The sequence below is a fragment of the Nicotiana sylvestris genome, chromosome 11, assembly GCF_000393655.2.
Source record: "Nicotiana sylvestris chromosome 11, ASM39365v2, whole genome shotgun sequence".
In the NCBI taxonomy this organism is placed as follows: Eukaryota; Viridiplantae; Streptophyta; class Magnoliopsida; order Solanales; family Solanaceae; genus Nicotiana; species Nicotiana sylvestris.
This window is the reverse complement of record NC_091067.1, coordinates 164818698-164835916: the sequence shown is the minus strand read 5'-3', so window position 1 is coordinate 164835916 and position 17219 is coordinate 164818698. Positions and strand designations below refer to the sequence as shown.

The 17219-nt window shown below is 33.1% G+C and overlaps 2 protein-coding genes across 2 annotated transcripts; one reads left to right on the top strand and one right to left on the bottom strand.

Moving 5' to 3' along the window:
* Window positions 1–3015: 3015 nt before the first annotated feature.
* LOC104243123 (GDSL esterase/lipase At1g09390-like) lies at window positions 3016–6270 on the top strand. The gene is made up of 5 exons (XM_009798272.2): window positions 3016–3268; window positions 4261–4446; window positions 4809–4966; window positions 5097–5367; window positions 5938–6270. The coding sequence occupies exons 1-5, from the start codon at window positions 3016–3018 to the stop codon at window positions 6174–6176; spliced, it is 1107 nt and encodes a 368-aa protein (XP_009796574.1). The 3' UTR covers window positions 6177–6270.
* A 463-nt stretch (window positions 6271–6733) lies between these two features.
* LOC104243121 (mitochondrial dicarboxylate/tricarboxylate transporter DTC-like) lies at window positions 6734–11667 on the bottom strand. Its single transcript, XM_009798269.2, has 6 exons — window positions 11351–11667; window positions 10584–10667; window positions 9484–9545; window positions 8128–8489; window positions 7188–7402; window positions 6734–7097 (listed from the first exon to the last, which is right to left on the bottom strand). The coding sequence occupies exons 1-6, from the start codon at window positions 11462–11464 to the stop codon at window positions 7041–7043; spliced, it is 894 nt and encodes a 297-aa protein (XP_009796571.1). The 5' UTR covers window positions 11465–11667; the 3' UTR covers window positions 6734–7040.
* Window positions 11668–17219: the final 5552 nt, after the last annotated feature.

Below are 17219 nucleotides of genomic sequence, written 5' to 3'. Positions count from 1 at the left end.
CTATAAGCTAATTACAACTAATACACTTACTAATTACTATAAGCGACAGAAAAAAGTCTGTCGATATTGCTGAGTCGGTAAACAACTGTTTTTACGGTCGAATCAAACGTAACATTACTTAAGGATACTCCTATATCAAATATATATATATATATATATATTAGTTATAGTAAATATTGTTCCGACCGAATTCGGTTGGAAATATTCATTTATAATTTTTTCGGTTGGTTAATTAAATATATATAAAAAATTCAAAGTTTCCGACCGAATTCGGTCGGAAACTTGGAAGTATTTTAATAAATAATTATTTATGTACAATGTTGACCAAATATTTGACCACTTTCCGACCGAATTCGGTTGGAAATATTGAGTTACAATTATTTTGATTTTTTGTCTTGCGCGGGAAACAAAAAAATCAAAAAGCAATTTGGAATTTTTTTAATAAATAATTACTTTTTACATTATATACAAGGTTGACCAAATATTTGATCAGTTCCCGACCGAGTTCGGTCGGAAATTTGGAAATATTTTAATAAATAATTATTTTTTACATTATATACAAGTTTGACCTAATATTTGACAAATTTTCCGACCGAAATCGGTCGGAAAGTTTATTTTTTTTGCTGTCAGTCATTTTTGTTGTGTTTTGCGACCAAATACTCTTAATAAATAATTATTTAAGTACAATGTTGACCAAATATTTGACCACTTTCCGACCGAATTCGGTCGGAAATATTGAGTTACAATTATTTCGGTTTTTTGTCTTGCGCGGGAAACAAAAAATTCAAAAAGCAATTTGGAACCGTCGCCACTAAAGATCGTCGCTAAAAACCTAATTTCTTGTAGTGACTGCTCGGCGCACCGTTTATCCAAAATCAAATAAAAATTATCCAAAATCAAAATCATCAGATTATTCTTCGCATAAATCGAATAGAAAGTCTGATGCATTGAAGAATTTTTCCCAAACACATATTCTCAGTCTCAGGGAAGTACACAAAAGTTGGGGCAAAGGAAGCAAAATTCCGGGCAAAACATAACTAACCTGATAACTGTTTCGGCGAAGCGCAGAAACTGTGCCGCAAGAGAGAAGATCGGAAGAGATTTGAGGAAAATAGATCAAAATCCGGAGAAAGAGTAGTAGCGCGTACCTTCTTCGGAATTCTGTGCTGGTTTGGGCTTCGCATAGAGGCACAGACTGGAAAATCAGAGATAGCACGTGTCCAGAAAGCCAAAAAATGTTATTCCCAAAATTCCCTTACTACCCCAAGCTCCTCTCCTTAGTCCCTTCTATAATAGTAGCAATATATACTATACTATACTATACTATACATTTAGGTAGTGTGATTACGAATTTAGAATAAATCATCGGCAAATTCACTTATGCTTATTGTAATTATCAATTTATATAAGCTAGTTGTCACTAATACACTTCTACGTAATAAAATTATCAATTTACGGTCGAATCAAACCTAACATTACTTAAGGATACTACTAAAGGGCTTATACTTAGTGTAATGTCAATCTATAAGCTAATTACAACTAATACACTTACTAATTACTATAAGTGACAGAAAAAAGTCTGTCGATATTGCTGCGTCGGTAAACAACTGTTTTTACAGTCGAATCAAACCTAACATTACTTAAGGATACTCCTATATATATATATATATATATTAGTTATAGTAAATATTGTTCCGACCGAATTCGGTTGGAAATATTCATTTATAATTTTTTCGGTTGGTTAATTAAATATATATAAAAAATTCAAAGTTTCCGACCGAATTCGGTCGGAAACTTGGAAGTATTTTAATAAATAATTATTTATGTACAATGTTGACCAAATATTTGACCACTTTCCGACCGAATTCGGTCGGAAATATTGAGTTACAATTATTTCGGTTTTTTGTCTTGCACGGAAAACAAAAAATTCAAAAAGCAATTTGAATTTTTTTAATAAATAAATATTTTTTACATTATATACAAGGTTGACCAAATATTTGATCAGTTCCCGACCGAGTTCGGTCGAAAATTTGGAAATATTTTAATAAATAATTATTTTTTACATTATATACAAGTTTGACCAAATATTTGACAAATTTTCCGACCGAAATCGGTCGGAAAGTTTATTTTTTTTGCTGTCAGTCACTTTTGTTGTGTTTTGCGACCAAATACTCTTAATTCCAACCGATTTCGGTCGGAAATTCTTGGACGGAAATCACCTGATTTCTAGTAGTGATGTGTTTTATTTGAAGGGTAATGAATTCTTGTCTTTCTATCCTTTTCTTTTGTTTTGATTGTAAATCTTTTTGGGGCTTTGGAGTTATTTTGCATTGATTAATTATATTTTCAGTTTTAATTGTTTGTTCTCTTTTCAGTTTCTTCATTTATTGTTTATGTTTAATTTCATGAATAAATGACATGAAATTTGTTGTGTTTTCTAACGGTATTATAGTGCCATTATCTTCGGTTTTATTTTGGTTCAACAAATATTTAACAAGCTAATTAATGGTACTCTACTAATCTGTTGGTTTCTGTCTTAACAATTACAGAATACAGACGATCCCTACGTATACATAAATCTTTTTTGTTTATCTAATAGTATCAATTATTCCTTGACATTTATGCTATAACTGGTCATAAAATTCTTCTTATATTATTTTTTAAAGGGGTCAAAATAGTTCTTCATTTTTCCACTATCAAGAGAAATCAACCAAAAAATAGCTAGTTCTTACAATTTTTTTTCCTAAAAGATAGCTTCTTCATATTTTTTTCTAACTAAAAAGATAGCTCAATTGAAGGAAGAAAAAACAAGGTGGTATAAAATTTCATTTTCTCAAACTACCTTTCTTTTCTTTCAAAAAAAATATTTAATTTTTCCGTCTCTATATTATAGACTTAATTCCATATATCAAACATAGTTTGATATAAATTATCACTTACCCTATACTCAAAATTGTAAGTAAATTTGCAACCAAAAAAAAAAGGATGTTTGATCAAAGATGAAGAAGCAAAATGATGGATTTGAAGGAGAGAATATTTTATTTTCTGTCTTTTATAATTTCCCTTATTATTGGTCTTTTCTTTCCTTTATCTGTTGATTCACAATGTAATGGAAATCTAGTAATTATCAATTTTGGTGACTCCAATTCTGATACTGGTGGCTACGTTATAATACGTGGAATGATCGGACAGCTTCCGAAAAAACACACCATCAATCATGATTTAGCTGGTCGAATGTGTGATGGCAAATTAGTCATTGATTTTCTATGTAAGTTGGTTTAAACTTTAATTTTACCTCGCAATGGCGTACACAAAATTTTTCGTAAACAAACAGTGTCAATTTATTAACACAATTTGGGTTATAAGCGTTTGAATTTGCTCCTTTGTGAGACTAGTCTGATAAAATTTTTGTTTAAGTCAGCTAGTGATAATGTTGTGTCTTATTACTCTTTCGTTTTTCATACTGTTGGATCTATGTAATGGCTATCGCTTTTGCTTTGCATCTATTTTCTGGTTTTCATGATGTTATTGGTTTCTGTTGGTGGTACTGATATTGTCTCTTTTCATCTTCTTGAGCCGAAGGTCTTTCGGAAACAGTCTCCTCAGACTCGACTAATGAAATTTCACTAGGTCATTGTTATTGTTTTTTTTTCAACGGTATACGTCTTTGCATATACATATGTTTTTGTTTTTTTCTTAAAGATACCATTTACACTGGATTTGTTTTACTGTTGTCAGAGGCAAAGCCACACTTTGGTTAGGCAGTCAATTGACCATCTTTTGTCGGAAAATTATACTGCGTATATAGGTAAAATATCAGATTTTATAGGTACACAAGGGCGGACCCAAGTGGTGAGAAGTGGGTTCAACTGAACCCGCTTTGTCAAAAAATAATACTGTGTATATGTTTAAATTATGGCTAAAGCAAGGTAAATTTTGTATAGAAATTATTTTTGAACCCGCTTATACGGCTTATACCGCTTATGTTAGTTATGGATTTATCCGACTGAACCCGCTTGCATAAAATTCTGGGTCCGCCATTGTAGGTACATAACATATATTGAACACCTTTTGTTGGAAATTATTTTTACTTCTTTTAAGTTCGAACACCCTTAAGAAAATTCTTGACTTCTCCAATTTTTTTATCCTTTTTTTGTTAAGCAAGCACAAATATCATTAACTCGTCCATTTTCAAGGCTCGTGTTCATCTTTTGTTTATTTATTTGTTTGTTTGTTTAATTTTCATTTTTTTAATTGCAGGCGAAAGTGTGAAAAATGGTTATTTAACTCCATTTATGGAGTCAATGGGCAAAAACTTTACAAACGGAGTTAATTTTGCTATTGCTGGTTCTAAAACTCTTCCAGCCTCAGATTCTTTTAATTTAAAGATCCAAATTGCCCAGTTCCATCGGTTTCGATCTCTTTCTCTTGAGTTATTTGACAAAGGTATATATGAAATTATAACCATATTAAAAAGTTAATCTTTCCTATTAAAAATAATGACATTTTCAGGCCGAAAGGAAATAAGAGACAAAAAAGTGAAGTGACGATGCAAAGACAACAATTTCTTTTTATAATCAAGAAATCTCACGGTTCGAAACTTGGTGGCTAATGAACTTGTCGTTCTACCCCTCTCTATTTAAATATTAGGTTCTTATCTACGACAAAATTTGAACTCATAACGTTTGCCTAATCCATACATTTATACGCTCTTACCATTGGACCAGAGGCTCGAAGGCAAGACAAGAATTCTTTTTAGTTAATTGTTGTTCAATTCTTAAATTAGGAATATTATTTGTATATTTTAGGCAATGGAAATTTGCTAGGAGATGAAGATTTAAGGAATGCCCTCTACACAATTGATATTGGACAAAATGATTTGGATGGAGTGTTTGGTGGTCTCTCATATGAAAAAGCTATCCTAAAAATTCCTGATTTTATTTATGAAATTGAAAATGCAATAAAGGTAAGCATACTTTTATATTCCTCTCCCTTTTTATCTTTTGTTTTTTCTTTCTAAATGTGTATACTTTTGCTCTTTTTGCTTGTTATTTTTTTTTTCTTCAATCATATTGAATTTATACATTATATTGCAGGCAATTTATGAAGAAGGTGGAAAGAATTTTTGGGTACATAATACAGGGCCAATAGGGTGCTTGCCTAAATCACTTACAACATATAACAAGTATAAGGATGATTATGATGAGCATGGTTGCCTAAGATCTCTAAACGAAGGTGCAAAAATATTCAATGACAAACTGTACCTTCTCTCCGAAAAACTAAGAGATGAATTGAAGAACACCACCATTGTTTATGTTGATGTCTACTCCATCAAATATGACCTCATTGCCAATTCTTCAAACTATGGTAAGTGTTCCTTTCTTTCATTTTTCCAAAAATATAATGACGCATTCACCCTTTTCACCTCAAAGGTTAAATTGCTTAGTTTAGTGTAAATACTCAGTGTGGATATATATTTACTGATTTCTTGCATGTGTATCACTATCTTAAAGGATAAATTGCTTGGTTTAGTGTAAATACTAAGTGTTGTAGGAGGGAGTCTAGCGTTTTCTACATTATTTCCGGGGGGCGGGACTAGGCTGATAATGTTTCTCCTTGGATTGTTAGTGGTTTATGTAGCTTCCACACTATTTTCTATGGCATTATTACTAGGTATTGTTATTGCTTTTATATTTATTTTCTGTTTCTTATGATGTTAATATTATTTTATTTTTCTGGCTTCTGTTGTTGTCAGTGATCCATTATTTATTTTCTTTTTCTTGAGCCGAGGGTCTTTCGGAAACAACCTCTCTAAGATTTGCATACACTCTACCCTCCTCAGACCCTATTTGTGGGATTTTACTGGATTGTTGTTGATAGTGTACCGATATCTTGCTTGTGTATCGCTATAAGAAGTGATTGGGTCTATTTTTGCAGGGTTTGTGAATCCATTGATGGCATGTTGTGGATATGGAGGGCCACCATACAATTTTGAATCAAACAACAAATGTGGGCAAGGAAATTACACAATATGTGAGGATAGATCCAAGTACATTAGCTGGGATGGTGCTCATTATACAGAAGCAGCTAATGCAGTTGTTGCCTCTAAAATACTCTCATCAAACTACTCTACACCTCCACTCAAGTTCAATAGTTTTTGCAACATTGCACCTTGATATGGGACTAAATACTCTGGTCAATCAGTGAGGTTGTATGCAGTTTTGTTTGGCAAATAAGTTTTTTCCAGATTTTGTATCAAAAACAATAGTATGCAAACCTAGCAATTTCAATGTCAAAAGAAGCTATCTAACCTATCTCCCCAGTCTGGAAACTAGGAAAACTTCAATACAAGATCCTGTAGAATTCAAAATTTATATACAAACAAGCAGATCAATCAAAAATGCATGCTATCAGGCTCTTGAGGCATGATTTTGTATAGATAACGCGTAGAACAAAGGATAAATAAGTTAAAGTTTTTAACAGCCTGACCCAAGATAGGGGCATGAACACCTGTACTTGTTGTCTAGAGGCATATACACCAATAGACAACTATATCTCAATCTTAAACTAGTTAAGAACTACATGACTCTATCATATGTTCTGCTCCATTTGGATCCATTTTCACTCCAATACTCAATAGCTCATTCCAAGATGATACTAACAAAAGAAACTTAACCATTTAAGAATAGCCAAATATAGGTAACAAGATCAAGCTAAAGATGACAAGCTGGAATTGGTGTAAAACTCCATAAAACCTACTTCAAAAAAGTTTTTGAAGTACATAGCTTATTCAGCTAAAAGAATCTTCCCATCCATTTGGATAAAGCAGTCCTCCCAAAACTAAATTGGTAGGAATATCAAAAAAGACCAAATGCCTAACCTAAATTTCACGAGTCAAGGTATCGCCAAAAAAATCTTAAAGCACCCTTTCACTTTGAAGGTGTGAAATTAAAGAAATAGATAAAGAAGTACTAATACAACAATGCAAAGATGTTATTCTAATAGAGCTCAACTGAGCGGATGTATCTTTTAGAAGCAAATCACAATCCAAGTTTCTTCTCCGCCTTCTGAATTTGGTTAAGGAAAATCCAAGTCATCTGCATAGGGAAAACAAAGAAGTAAACATATGGTAAAAGCTGACATGGAATCGAAAGAACTTTAGTTGGAAGAAACAGAGGGAAACATACCATAACATGAGGAGCAATCCTAACACAATATACTGGAAATCCGGTGTAAAATTTGAACGGTCCTCCTGCCTTCAAAGTTTTCATGGCACAATCGAAAGAACCAGAGTAAGGCAACTTTCCTTCAGCATCTGGCTGCATTTTCTGTATCTGAGTCTTGACGTAATCAAATGGTAAACTGCAAGCAGCAGCAAAGAATCCAGAAACACTGCTGGCCCCTGTGTTTTAGGAAAGAGAAAGGATTTGTAAGAAGGGGAAACACTGCGCCTCATGGGAGATATTAAATTTTACATCATCCAATGATAACACCAACGTTCAAGACAGTCAATGTGAAGAGCGAGAGAAAAAAATGTACTTGAACACACAATATCCCAGACAAACTTTGCAAAGCACTATTTCCATGTTATTGAATGCCACAGCAGAAATGACTTCCTAGAGAACATTTTAGAGTCAGAGCAGAAGAATGAACTGCCCTACTCATTGGCAACACCTCAAAGGCATAGCTTACACCATCTAACAGTCTACAATGACCAACTTTACCAGAGTCCCAAATTCCCTCAATCTACCAAACAACTTGAATGAAATTAAGTTTCATAAGTAGAAAGGCAGTAAGCAAAGTAGAGATTAATATATGCATTTCACAACAAGCAGTTTTTTTCCGTAAGGCACTAACTGCACCAAAGAAAGGAATCAGGCTGCCCAAAGATGCTGCATTCTCTAGCAGATAGTAACTTAAATGATTGACCAGGCTATGCAAAAGATGGGTGAAATTTCCTAAAGAAAAGTTTACTGATTCTTTTTCTAAGACAAGTTGCATCATTTGTTCCCCTCTTGAAATTACAATCTGAGCTTAAACCCTTCTTGAGGGAAGACATTGAAGAAAGTCAAGTACTTAAGACTAAAATCAGGACCCTTAGAAGCATTAGAACAGAAATTATATTACCTACTACTGTAGCAGCCTCACTCATGCCAAGGTTGTCCCTACAGAACTCCACACTTTGGTCATAAGAGGCAAGCATTCCCATGTTCAATGCCATTGCCCTTACTACTGTGGGGCCAGCACCTTTCCAGAGGGCTAGAACTCCTTCATCAGCCACAATACGGGAGAGTGCATGAAATGCATTTGTGTAATGACGTCTCTGTGCTAAAGGCAAGGTAGCATCAGCTTGCATACGAATGAGGGCTAAATCTGCTGGACTACCAAAACATGCACCAATTGCTCCAGCAGTAAGACCGCATAAAGCCTTTTGGTACAGAGGCAAGGGCTTTCCTTCATTGGCCTCAATGGCCTTGTTCGTCAAAATTCTATTTCAAGAAAACCAGAAGAGACGCAGAAAAGTAAGTCCTTTTTTCTTTTATTGGATGAATATAGGCAAGAATCTTATCAAGCAAAAAGCATAACAGCAATAAGTGGGGCTATTGTATAAAATCATCCTCAATATCACCAATAATACAGTGCTTTTAGCTAGGTCCTCTTTGCTCCAAGGAGGAAATTGAGCTTAATCTTATTACACAAGTAGCTACAATCGACACTCCAAACATGCATGGTGAAGTAGGTTATTAAGTCTTTGTATTATCTAAAATTCGTCGTGTCACTTATTCTTCCACCTGCTGAGTTTTATCACACCAATTCTTTCAAAAGGTGTGTTAGCTCAATATTCCATAAACACATAAAATTTTAGCAAAACCCTGCATCTCTATGGAGGTCCAACAGTGATATCACAGGCCTTGCAACAAGAATCATCAGAAAAGCACAACAGAGCAAACCCAATAAGCACAACCACCTCGAAAAAAATTACAAAATAAGACCAAACCGCAAAACTTTCAATAAACTTAGCAGCCAAGTGGAGGGAAGGGGGAAAGGATAACATGGAGTGTCGTAATCAACTAATCCCAAGCTCTTCAAAATATTAGAAAAGCAAGACTTGCAGAAAATCAATAAGATCACATTGTTCATTAATTTTTTTCCTATGCTGACACTTGACATATCCAAAGAGTAACTTCTTTAGACGGAAATTCCAATAAGATGTGCACAGCACCTCATTATGAGCGGCGTGCAGAGTAAATCCTTTGAAAACCTCCAATTTATTAGTCATATGTAATATATAAGACATACTATTGGGATGGTATGATCAATGATATGTCACAACTATGAGCCTAGATGCATCAAAGAACAATTGAAGGCAATCCTAAGGGCTGTGAAGTATTATGAATCTTGACGTATATCAATAGTACTTGAAAACTTAAATAAATCTGGCGCATTATGAATGGAGGAAAGACAATTTAGACAAACAGTCACCTGAATGACCCAAGTCTGGCTGTTGTATAGGTTGCCTGCCTAAGAAGCCCAGCTGACAAACCCTGCATATGACGATAAAATAATTGATGGCATGGAATCACAAAAAACCATACAACACAAAAAGTTAGAGAAAATTATGCATTAAATAAAACAAGTGCATCAGGCCATCAGCTTTCAATGAAGCTGATCCAATAATGGACGGCATTACTTTGGACAACCTTGACACAGAACATCAGCCTTAGATTTTACATTGATAGTATGACATCCATCTCAGAGTCAAGATTATTCAAGTATTGCGAAGTCCAACTAATCTTTGAAGCTACAGTCACTAAAGCTTAAAATATTTGTAAGCTTATCAATTGTCTTTCAAGTAAAACCATCTGGATTTTAGGTATGATAATCTATTTTCCCCAAGAACTCTCACGGGAAATCTAAAAAATCTCAATTGATAATCATACAACAGATTAATGCATTTGGGAGTCACCTTATATAATCCAATCTATGTTACTCGGCACCAGTCTTATCCATGATAGGTTATACTTGTAGCATTCACCAATTAAAAGTTTGAATGGAATAAGAGTATCTCTTACGCATTACGCCAAAGATGGGTATTGAAAGACGTAAAACATTTGTATTAAATACAGAAAGACTTTCACCAGCTCATTTCTAGAGGAAAGCATCATCTAGTTCTCTTTCTGATATTTTCCAGGTGTACTATCGATTGACAAAACAATTCAGAAATTGTTCCTTTCAGGCATTTAAACTTTTCAGGATCATATGAGATAGTAAAAGGTAATGCTAACCATAAACTCCAAAAAAGTAGCTAATTTGGTAAGGCACAACGCCATAACCAAGGTGAAACATTAGAAATATTTATCAGTCGTCTCTTGAGAATACTATAATATAAGGACTACAAACCCATTCAGCACCAAGTTTAAAAGAGCAGGTATACTCATTATTAGTGGGGAATTAAAATACCTATCTGTTTCTTGTGATCTAAGATAAAATAATGAATTATTCAGTCAGAGATCAACAAGTAAATGGTGCAACATTATTACTCAAGGACCGAGTTAACCAATATAAATCTCAGGGAAACAAACCTTGTAAAAGGCACCAAAGCCTTCATTTTTAAGCATGGTCTTGGTGACATCAACTGCTGATCCCTGACCCAATTGTATCCTCACCTGCCATCATAAGAAAGTACCATAAATCAGAATAGATCCCATCAAATTTAAGTAGTAGTATTACAAACTGCAAGATTCAAACTTTATCTCATACTGAATAAAAAATCCAAAGATTCAGTTTTTTGTTATATTGGTAGTGTCCGTGCCAGCTTGCGCGCAACTCGACTATTCCATCGGATACCTGCTACCTCCCACAAGCACCAACATAGGCAAAGGGCGCTAGCCTTTCGGTAACCCATTAACTTAAAAAGACTAAAATTCTGAACTCATGAACTTCAAATCCTAGCTCCGCCTCTGAACATAGGTACCGGATAACCCTGACACCAAGGGTTAGGTAGATGGGAAGAAATTCCTAGTGTAAAGATCAAATCTTTTTAAGGCTAGATCTTGTTCATTCACCACAAAAACAGCTCTAAATTGGAAAACGTAAAATGAGACATTGCAGCATAATCCCCATTTGATCTAAGATCTGAATTCACCAGATACACCATAAGATCAAAACCAAACATCACATACAAAACAAAAAAGCAATAAAACCCCAAAATGACACTCATTTGAGCCAAGATCTGAACTTGACCCACTAACGAAACACATCTAAAAAACAGAACACCCTCAAAACATCAAAAAGGAAGGATCTTCACAAACAAGAACAGTAATAGTCATACGTGGTTTAAGGGATATACCTTGATCATATCGATGGGCTGAATAACACAGGTGGCAAGCATACCAGAAGCACCTCCATTAACAAAGGGCTTAACAGTGGGCCAAACACCTCCAGATTTTGGCTTCTCTCCCATTCTATTTTCCTGTTCTCTTTTCCCTTCAGATTCAAAAAGAAAAAGAGAATAATAAATGGGGGGCTGAAGCTCTCTGAGGGTTTACAGAGAAAAAGGAGAAAATGTAGGGAGAGGGGGGCTACGTATTTATACACAGTTGGAAGCAGCAAAGATCAGCTCACTCGTCGAGCCAACAAAAGCAAACCCTCTTTGTGGCCTCTTGTATCCCGCTTGTGTGTGACTAGGACTACATAATTTATTGTCTATACTCTTGGCCCTTGATTTTGGAAAAAATACACTTTTAGAAACTACTATTTTTTATTTATTGTTTTTGGGATTTTGAATTAAATTCTTTGCTTTTTTTTTTGGAAACTTCTAGGAAAATGCGCGGTCGCTACCGTCTCTGCCCTTTGGATGAACACTCTATGGTGAGCACTTTATGCGCACTGGGTAAATCTTCCACTATGTAATAACATGCAAACCATACAGGAAATGTAAATCGCACTAGGCAAGTCTTGTGCGACAGACTCGACCCAGAAGACATTGAGGTCATCTATATGGATGATCCCCTCCAAACCAACTAGGTCATCCCCGAAGCGATAAATTCTTTGCGTTCACTACTTCTTTCGTCTCACTTTATATACGTAATAGTATTTAACGGTTTTTAATAAATAATAAAATATTACCCCATAAGCTAAATATTTGCGTCATACCGAAAACCTTTTTGATACATGATGCCTTCAACATGTCATTTATTAAGCGCATTTTATTAAGAGTAAAGTAAAAATATTAAAATTAAAAAGTTTCATCTTTTTTTATAAGAGACATAATAGACTATAAATTGAAGGGCACCTTGGAATAAAAGTTCTTCTCTCATTCTTTTAGCTCTAAAATTAAATCAATTTTTGGTATAATTATATATGAAATCTTTTTACTCGGAAAAAATATATATGTAATTTTCCAAGAAATATAATTCAATAAAAGTCTGCTTAATCTGGAGAAAGGAACATATGGCCGTGACAGCTTCTAATTTATTCTTCAAGATAGCGAAAAGGCAACGCTGACTTTAGATCTTCCTCAATGCTAAGGGATACCTTGCTTTAATGGTGGTTATTAAGGTGAAAGAGCAAGTATTCCAATTATTATTTATTTGGTGTTGTATAATATAATGAAAGAATATTTCTTAAGAAACAATTAAATGAAATGAAATTGTAATCTCTTGTTTGAAAATTACGTATCTCAAAATGTCAAGACATTTACAATATAGCAAGGATATTTTCTTTTATCATTTTCTTCAAATATTAAGATATTATAAAATGAGACAAAATATGTACTTGTTATTGATTAAAAATAGACTCTGAACACACTTGCATAGCCCACTGGCAAAGAGTATTCAAAATTTGAATACCCTTATTAAATTTTCTGGATTCACCACTGAATATACCATAGACTAAAATTGAAGAAAAATATAAATAACGAGTATTATTCCATATACAAGTTGAAAATAAAAACAAAATATCCTAACTGTTTTCGCGAACTTCCAAGAAAACCAAACATTAGAATTGGTGATGGGCATTTTCTTAAATTGGAATTTGACAACAAAATGGGCAGAACGTTAAAGTAGAGGTGATGATGATTCTTCCAAATAAATTGTGACTTTGCTGTTAACATAAGGCACTTTTTGCCTTTGCTTGACACACTCTCTGTAAGAGTAGTAAATTAATTGACCAATCAAGGGCACATATGTAATTTAATGACAATATTATAATTTTCGTTTTCGAATATCCACCAGATTCAGATTTCAATGTTGGCGTGATGAGAATTTTTTAAATTATTTTCCCCACTTGTTTAGGCGGCGATATTTTCAATAAAATAAATAGTGGCATTAAAAGTAAAACTAGATTATAGAGAGGGTGTTAAAGGGATTCTAAACCTTTAAACATTCAATCTTGCCCGCCTTACGAGGTCTGCAGGTAAATTAATCAATCCGACGATCGCTTCAAAGCATGTTTTGACAAAAATACCCCCAGCTGTAACATCAATAACAATAGTAATAAATAATAATAAAATTTTATGCTGTGAGTTTCAATATTTGTGTTCTATTGATATTTGCACTTGCACATTTCGGATGACACTGTTCATATGTTTTGTGCGCTAAACGTTTGAATTTATATCTTCAAATTAAAATCATCTAAGTTGTATGTTGGGCTAAATGACCCAAAGATACTCTTAACATAGTGTGATATTATCCGCTTTGGGCCAAGCCCGCACGCTTTTCCCCAAAAGGTCTCACACCATTAAGAGATTCCTACACCTTATATGTAGACTCCAAATCTTTTAAGCTATCAATGTGAGACTTTGTTCGCATACCCAACATTGTATTATTTCCTTCATGGGCGAAGCCACCTTGAGCAAAGGGTGGTCCACCTAGAGCAAAGGGTGGTCAACTGACCACCCTTCGCCGAAAAATTACACTGTGTATATAAGTAAAATATTAGTTTTAGATATACAAAACCTATATTGAACACCCTTTGTCAGAATTTTTTTTCTTTTTCTTTCAAGTTTGAATACCCTTAGAAATATTTCTGGCTTCGCCACTAATTTCCTTTTAGGAATCTTTTAAATAAATACAATTTTTAAATGTTAGGTCATCCCTTTCAAATGTCACTTATTTTCATTGAATTCGTCTTCGGAGCAATAAAACTATAAAATGTTTGCTCAAGAGACATATAAGAAAAAAATAATTTTGTATGTTGTTAATCGTTTATTTTGCTTGAACTATGTCAATCTATCTCCTACTTAAATTGCACTCGATCTAAGCTAGCGTTTGAAGATGAAAATTTATTTGGACATAATTTTTTAAAGTATAATTTACTTTTATTTTTTGAAAGAATATGAAATGTGACTTATACTCATAAGTTTTAAAAATTATCAAAAATACCCAACAACTCTGAAAATTTTCATACAAAACAAGCGAAACAAATCAGAAGAAAATTCATACAAAATAAGTGAAACAAATCTGAAAAAATTTACATAAAAATATTAGCAGATTTTAGCAAATTACCTTCAAATTTTGTCTTTGTGGTGAATGGCCACATATTGGCACAACAACTTTAGCGAAGGTTTTCTTCTATTATAGAGAAGCGTAAAGCCGCGTGAGTTTAATAAGGGAAAAATTGGTAGTTATGGATTAGTTCGGTCATAATAACAGAAAGTGGGTATTTTTGTAAAATATAAAAGTTTGAGGTACTTTTTAAATTTTTTTTAAAAACCAAGCGGTAATATTTTGGGCTAAAAACAGCTCTTGAGCTGGTTTTGGGATTTAAATTTTCAGATTCGGAATTTTGCCAAATATAGATAAAATCTATAAACAAACATGTATTTTCCAAAAAAAAAAAATTGAAAAATATTTAGCAAAATCTATGTCCAAACGGTGGCTAAACATGTATTTTTTATTTATTCTTTTTATTGCAAGTATTTTCATACTTTTTCCTCCTCACATTTTCATACATTTATCCTTTCTTTTTCTCATTTTTTTCCTCTTCCCAAATTCAGGGGTGGTAGGGCTAAGTTTCAACTGTCTCTTTAATTTGTATTTTATTTCAAAACAAAAACAAAGAGTACTATGCAACAAATGTAACAAGAAGAATGGCTAAGAATTAAGTTGATGTCAACGCAATATTTTTCGTCTTTTTCAATAATTCCTTATTTATTGATAAAGCCAAAGTGCTCTTGGAATTTACTAAGGTTCAAAATTTGTGTAATTTCGTGGGAAATTTAATTGTCACATCACATGTTATATTACGACTTTAAAAGGCAGCGCTGTCAATAATTGATTTTAGTTAACTAGTCATAACACTTTTTTTCTTGTCTTTCACTTTAAGTCAAAGTCAAGAAAAGTACAATGCGCCTAAACAAATGAAGTCAAGAAAGTGTGGTGGAGAGGCTGTGAACTTGGGCGTATAAGGGTGAGTTGCATGGGTCACGTGAACCCACGCTTTCCGTGCTAAATTATGTATGGTAATGTTATTTTTTTTAAATATATTTGTGTGCATTGGTGCTTAAAATATTATATGATGTGATTGTTATTAAGTGGATCTCTTTAAGTGAAATTATGAGTTCAGATCTTATGTTAATCTTGTTTTTTTTTTCTTTTTTTCTAGAAGTAGACGCCTACGGGAGATGGGTGTGTCTGGTGTTATTTTTTGCATATTAATTAAGTATTTTTTCTTTTTATTTCTTTTTTGTTTGGTTTATTCTTTCAAAATTTTCACACCTTGAAATTCCTATTCTTCTTTTATCGCTGAAAAATCTTATATATGATTAAACAAAATGTGTATATTAAAACTAGTAGCAATGTATGATGTAGCATATAGTCAGTGAGTTCAACCGATCTCAATATTTTCAACATGGAAAATAGATATAGATGTAAAAAAATTACTATTTTAAAAATAATAATTTTGAACTTATAATTTCAAAAGTGCAATGGGCCCCAATTTATATTTTGGATTCACCGCTTCTTAATAGTGCACTCATGCTGTTAAAATCCTGAATCCACCGGAACTTGTGATCAAACACATTATACATTAGTCTAAATTAGGTGAACATGAATATTTTTTCCCATAGTAACTATTTGCCATGTTTAATATAAGACGTCATACACACGTCTCATAATTAAAATTCTTCAATTATGCTAGTTTTAGTTATATGTAATACTAATTGAAAGAATAGATCTACAAACGGTACAGTAAAGTAACATTATAACTTTTCCTGTTGGTACAATTAAATTAATATTGACGACGAGTAAAACTAAAATTCACCTCCTGTGTGGTTTGCGAGTTATTGCACAGTGCGCATTCGAAGGATAACGACGACGGGTTTCCCTGAAAAATTTCCTTAAAAAAAAACACTAACATTCATCGAGTATTATTTACATCTCTACTTTGAAACTTCAGTGATACACTTGTAAAAGATCTTCTCACGGGACCTCTACGAAAGCTTGATCTATATTTGTGAATTGTGTTAATAATTTTAAAGCTATAAGGTTTTCTATTAATACTCAATTCATATATCATATCATACTATATTATAAGTGTCCCAAAGTCAAAAATGAATTACTAAAATATCCCATAAAAGTTAAAAGACCATTTTATCCTTTCTCCTGAATGCTACTTTTTATATTATTTTTGTATTAAAAAGTAAATTTAGCTTCAATAAATAACCATGTATACATTAAATCAGATAATTGAGAAGACAATAGTGTGAAAGATAGCTACAGTAAATGCTAAATGTGTGTGTTGCATCCTTTCAACTCGTAGATAAAATTGTATTGGTTTGCAGCCTTTTAATTCCTAAATAGAATTACTTTATCTTCTCTCTTTCGCTGGTCACCGTCTCCTGTATACATAACGCATCTACAAAATGTCAAATAAGGTGCACCTTTTTCTTTTTTACAAGGGTTTTGGGACCAAAATAGGAAGAACAACTTCATCATGGCTCCTAATAACTGGTGTAGTTAATAATTTTATTATGTTTCTTGATTTGCTTTTGTATAAAGAATATCCTTGTTTATAAAGAACTTTTACGACGATACAGTTTATCATTTGATCATATGATTCTTAATCTTTATTACTAAAATTATAATGCTCTCTTTGTTATTTTTTTTCCCAGTAATGATTTATATAAATGACATTTTTTCCAAGGGCACGTTTAATACTTGTGATCTAAATTATAAGGAATTATTTGAATTGTATTACAAAAGTAGATTGAGCCTAAA

Bases quoted from the DNA above. Each gene is read 5' to 3' on its own strand.
- LOC104243123 (XM_009798272.2), top strand. From the start codon at position 3,016: ATGGATTTGAAGGAGAGAATATTTTATTTTCTGTCTTTTATAATTTCC. The intron at 4,447-4,808 runs GTATATATGAAA...TGTATATTTTAG, and splicing joins TCTTGAGTTATTTGACAAAG to GCAATGGAAATTTGCTAGGA. The intron at 5,368-5,937 runs GTAAGTGTTCCT...CTATTTTTGCAG, and splicing joins TGCCAATTCTTCAAACTATG to GGTTTGTGAATCCATTGATG.
- LOC104243121 (XM_009798269.2), bottom strand. From the start codon at position 11,464: ATGGGAGAGAAGCCAAAATCTGGAGGTGTTTGGCCCACTGTTAAGCCC. The intron at 8,490-9,483 runs GTGACTGTTTGT...TTCTTGAAATAG, and splicing joins GCCAGACTTGGGTCATTCAG to AATTTTGACGAACAAGGCCA. The intron at 7,403-8,127 runs GTAATATAATTT...CCTAAAACACAG, and splicing joins TGAGGCTGCTACAGTAGTAG to GGGCCAGCAGTGTTTCTGGA.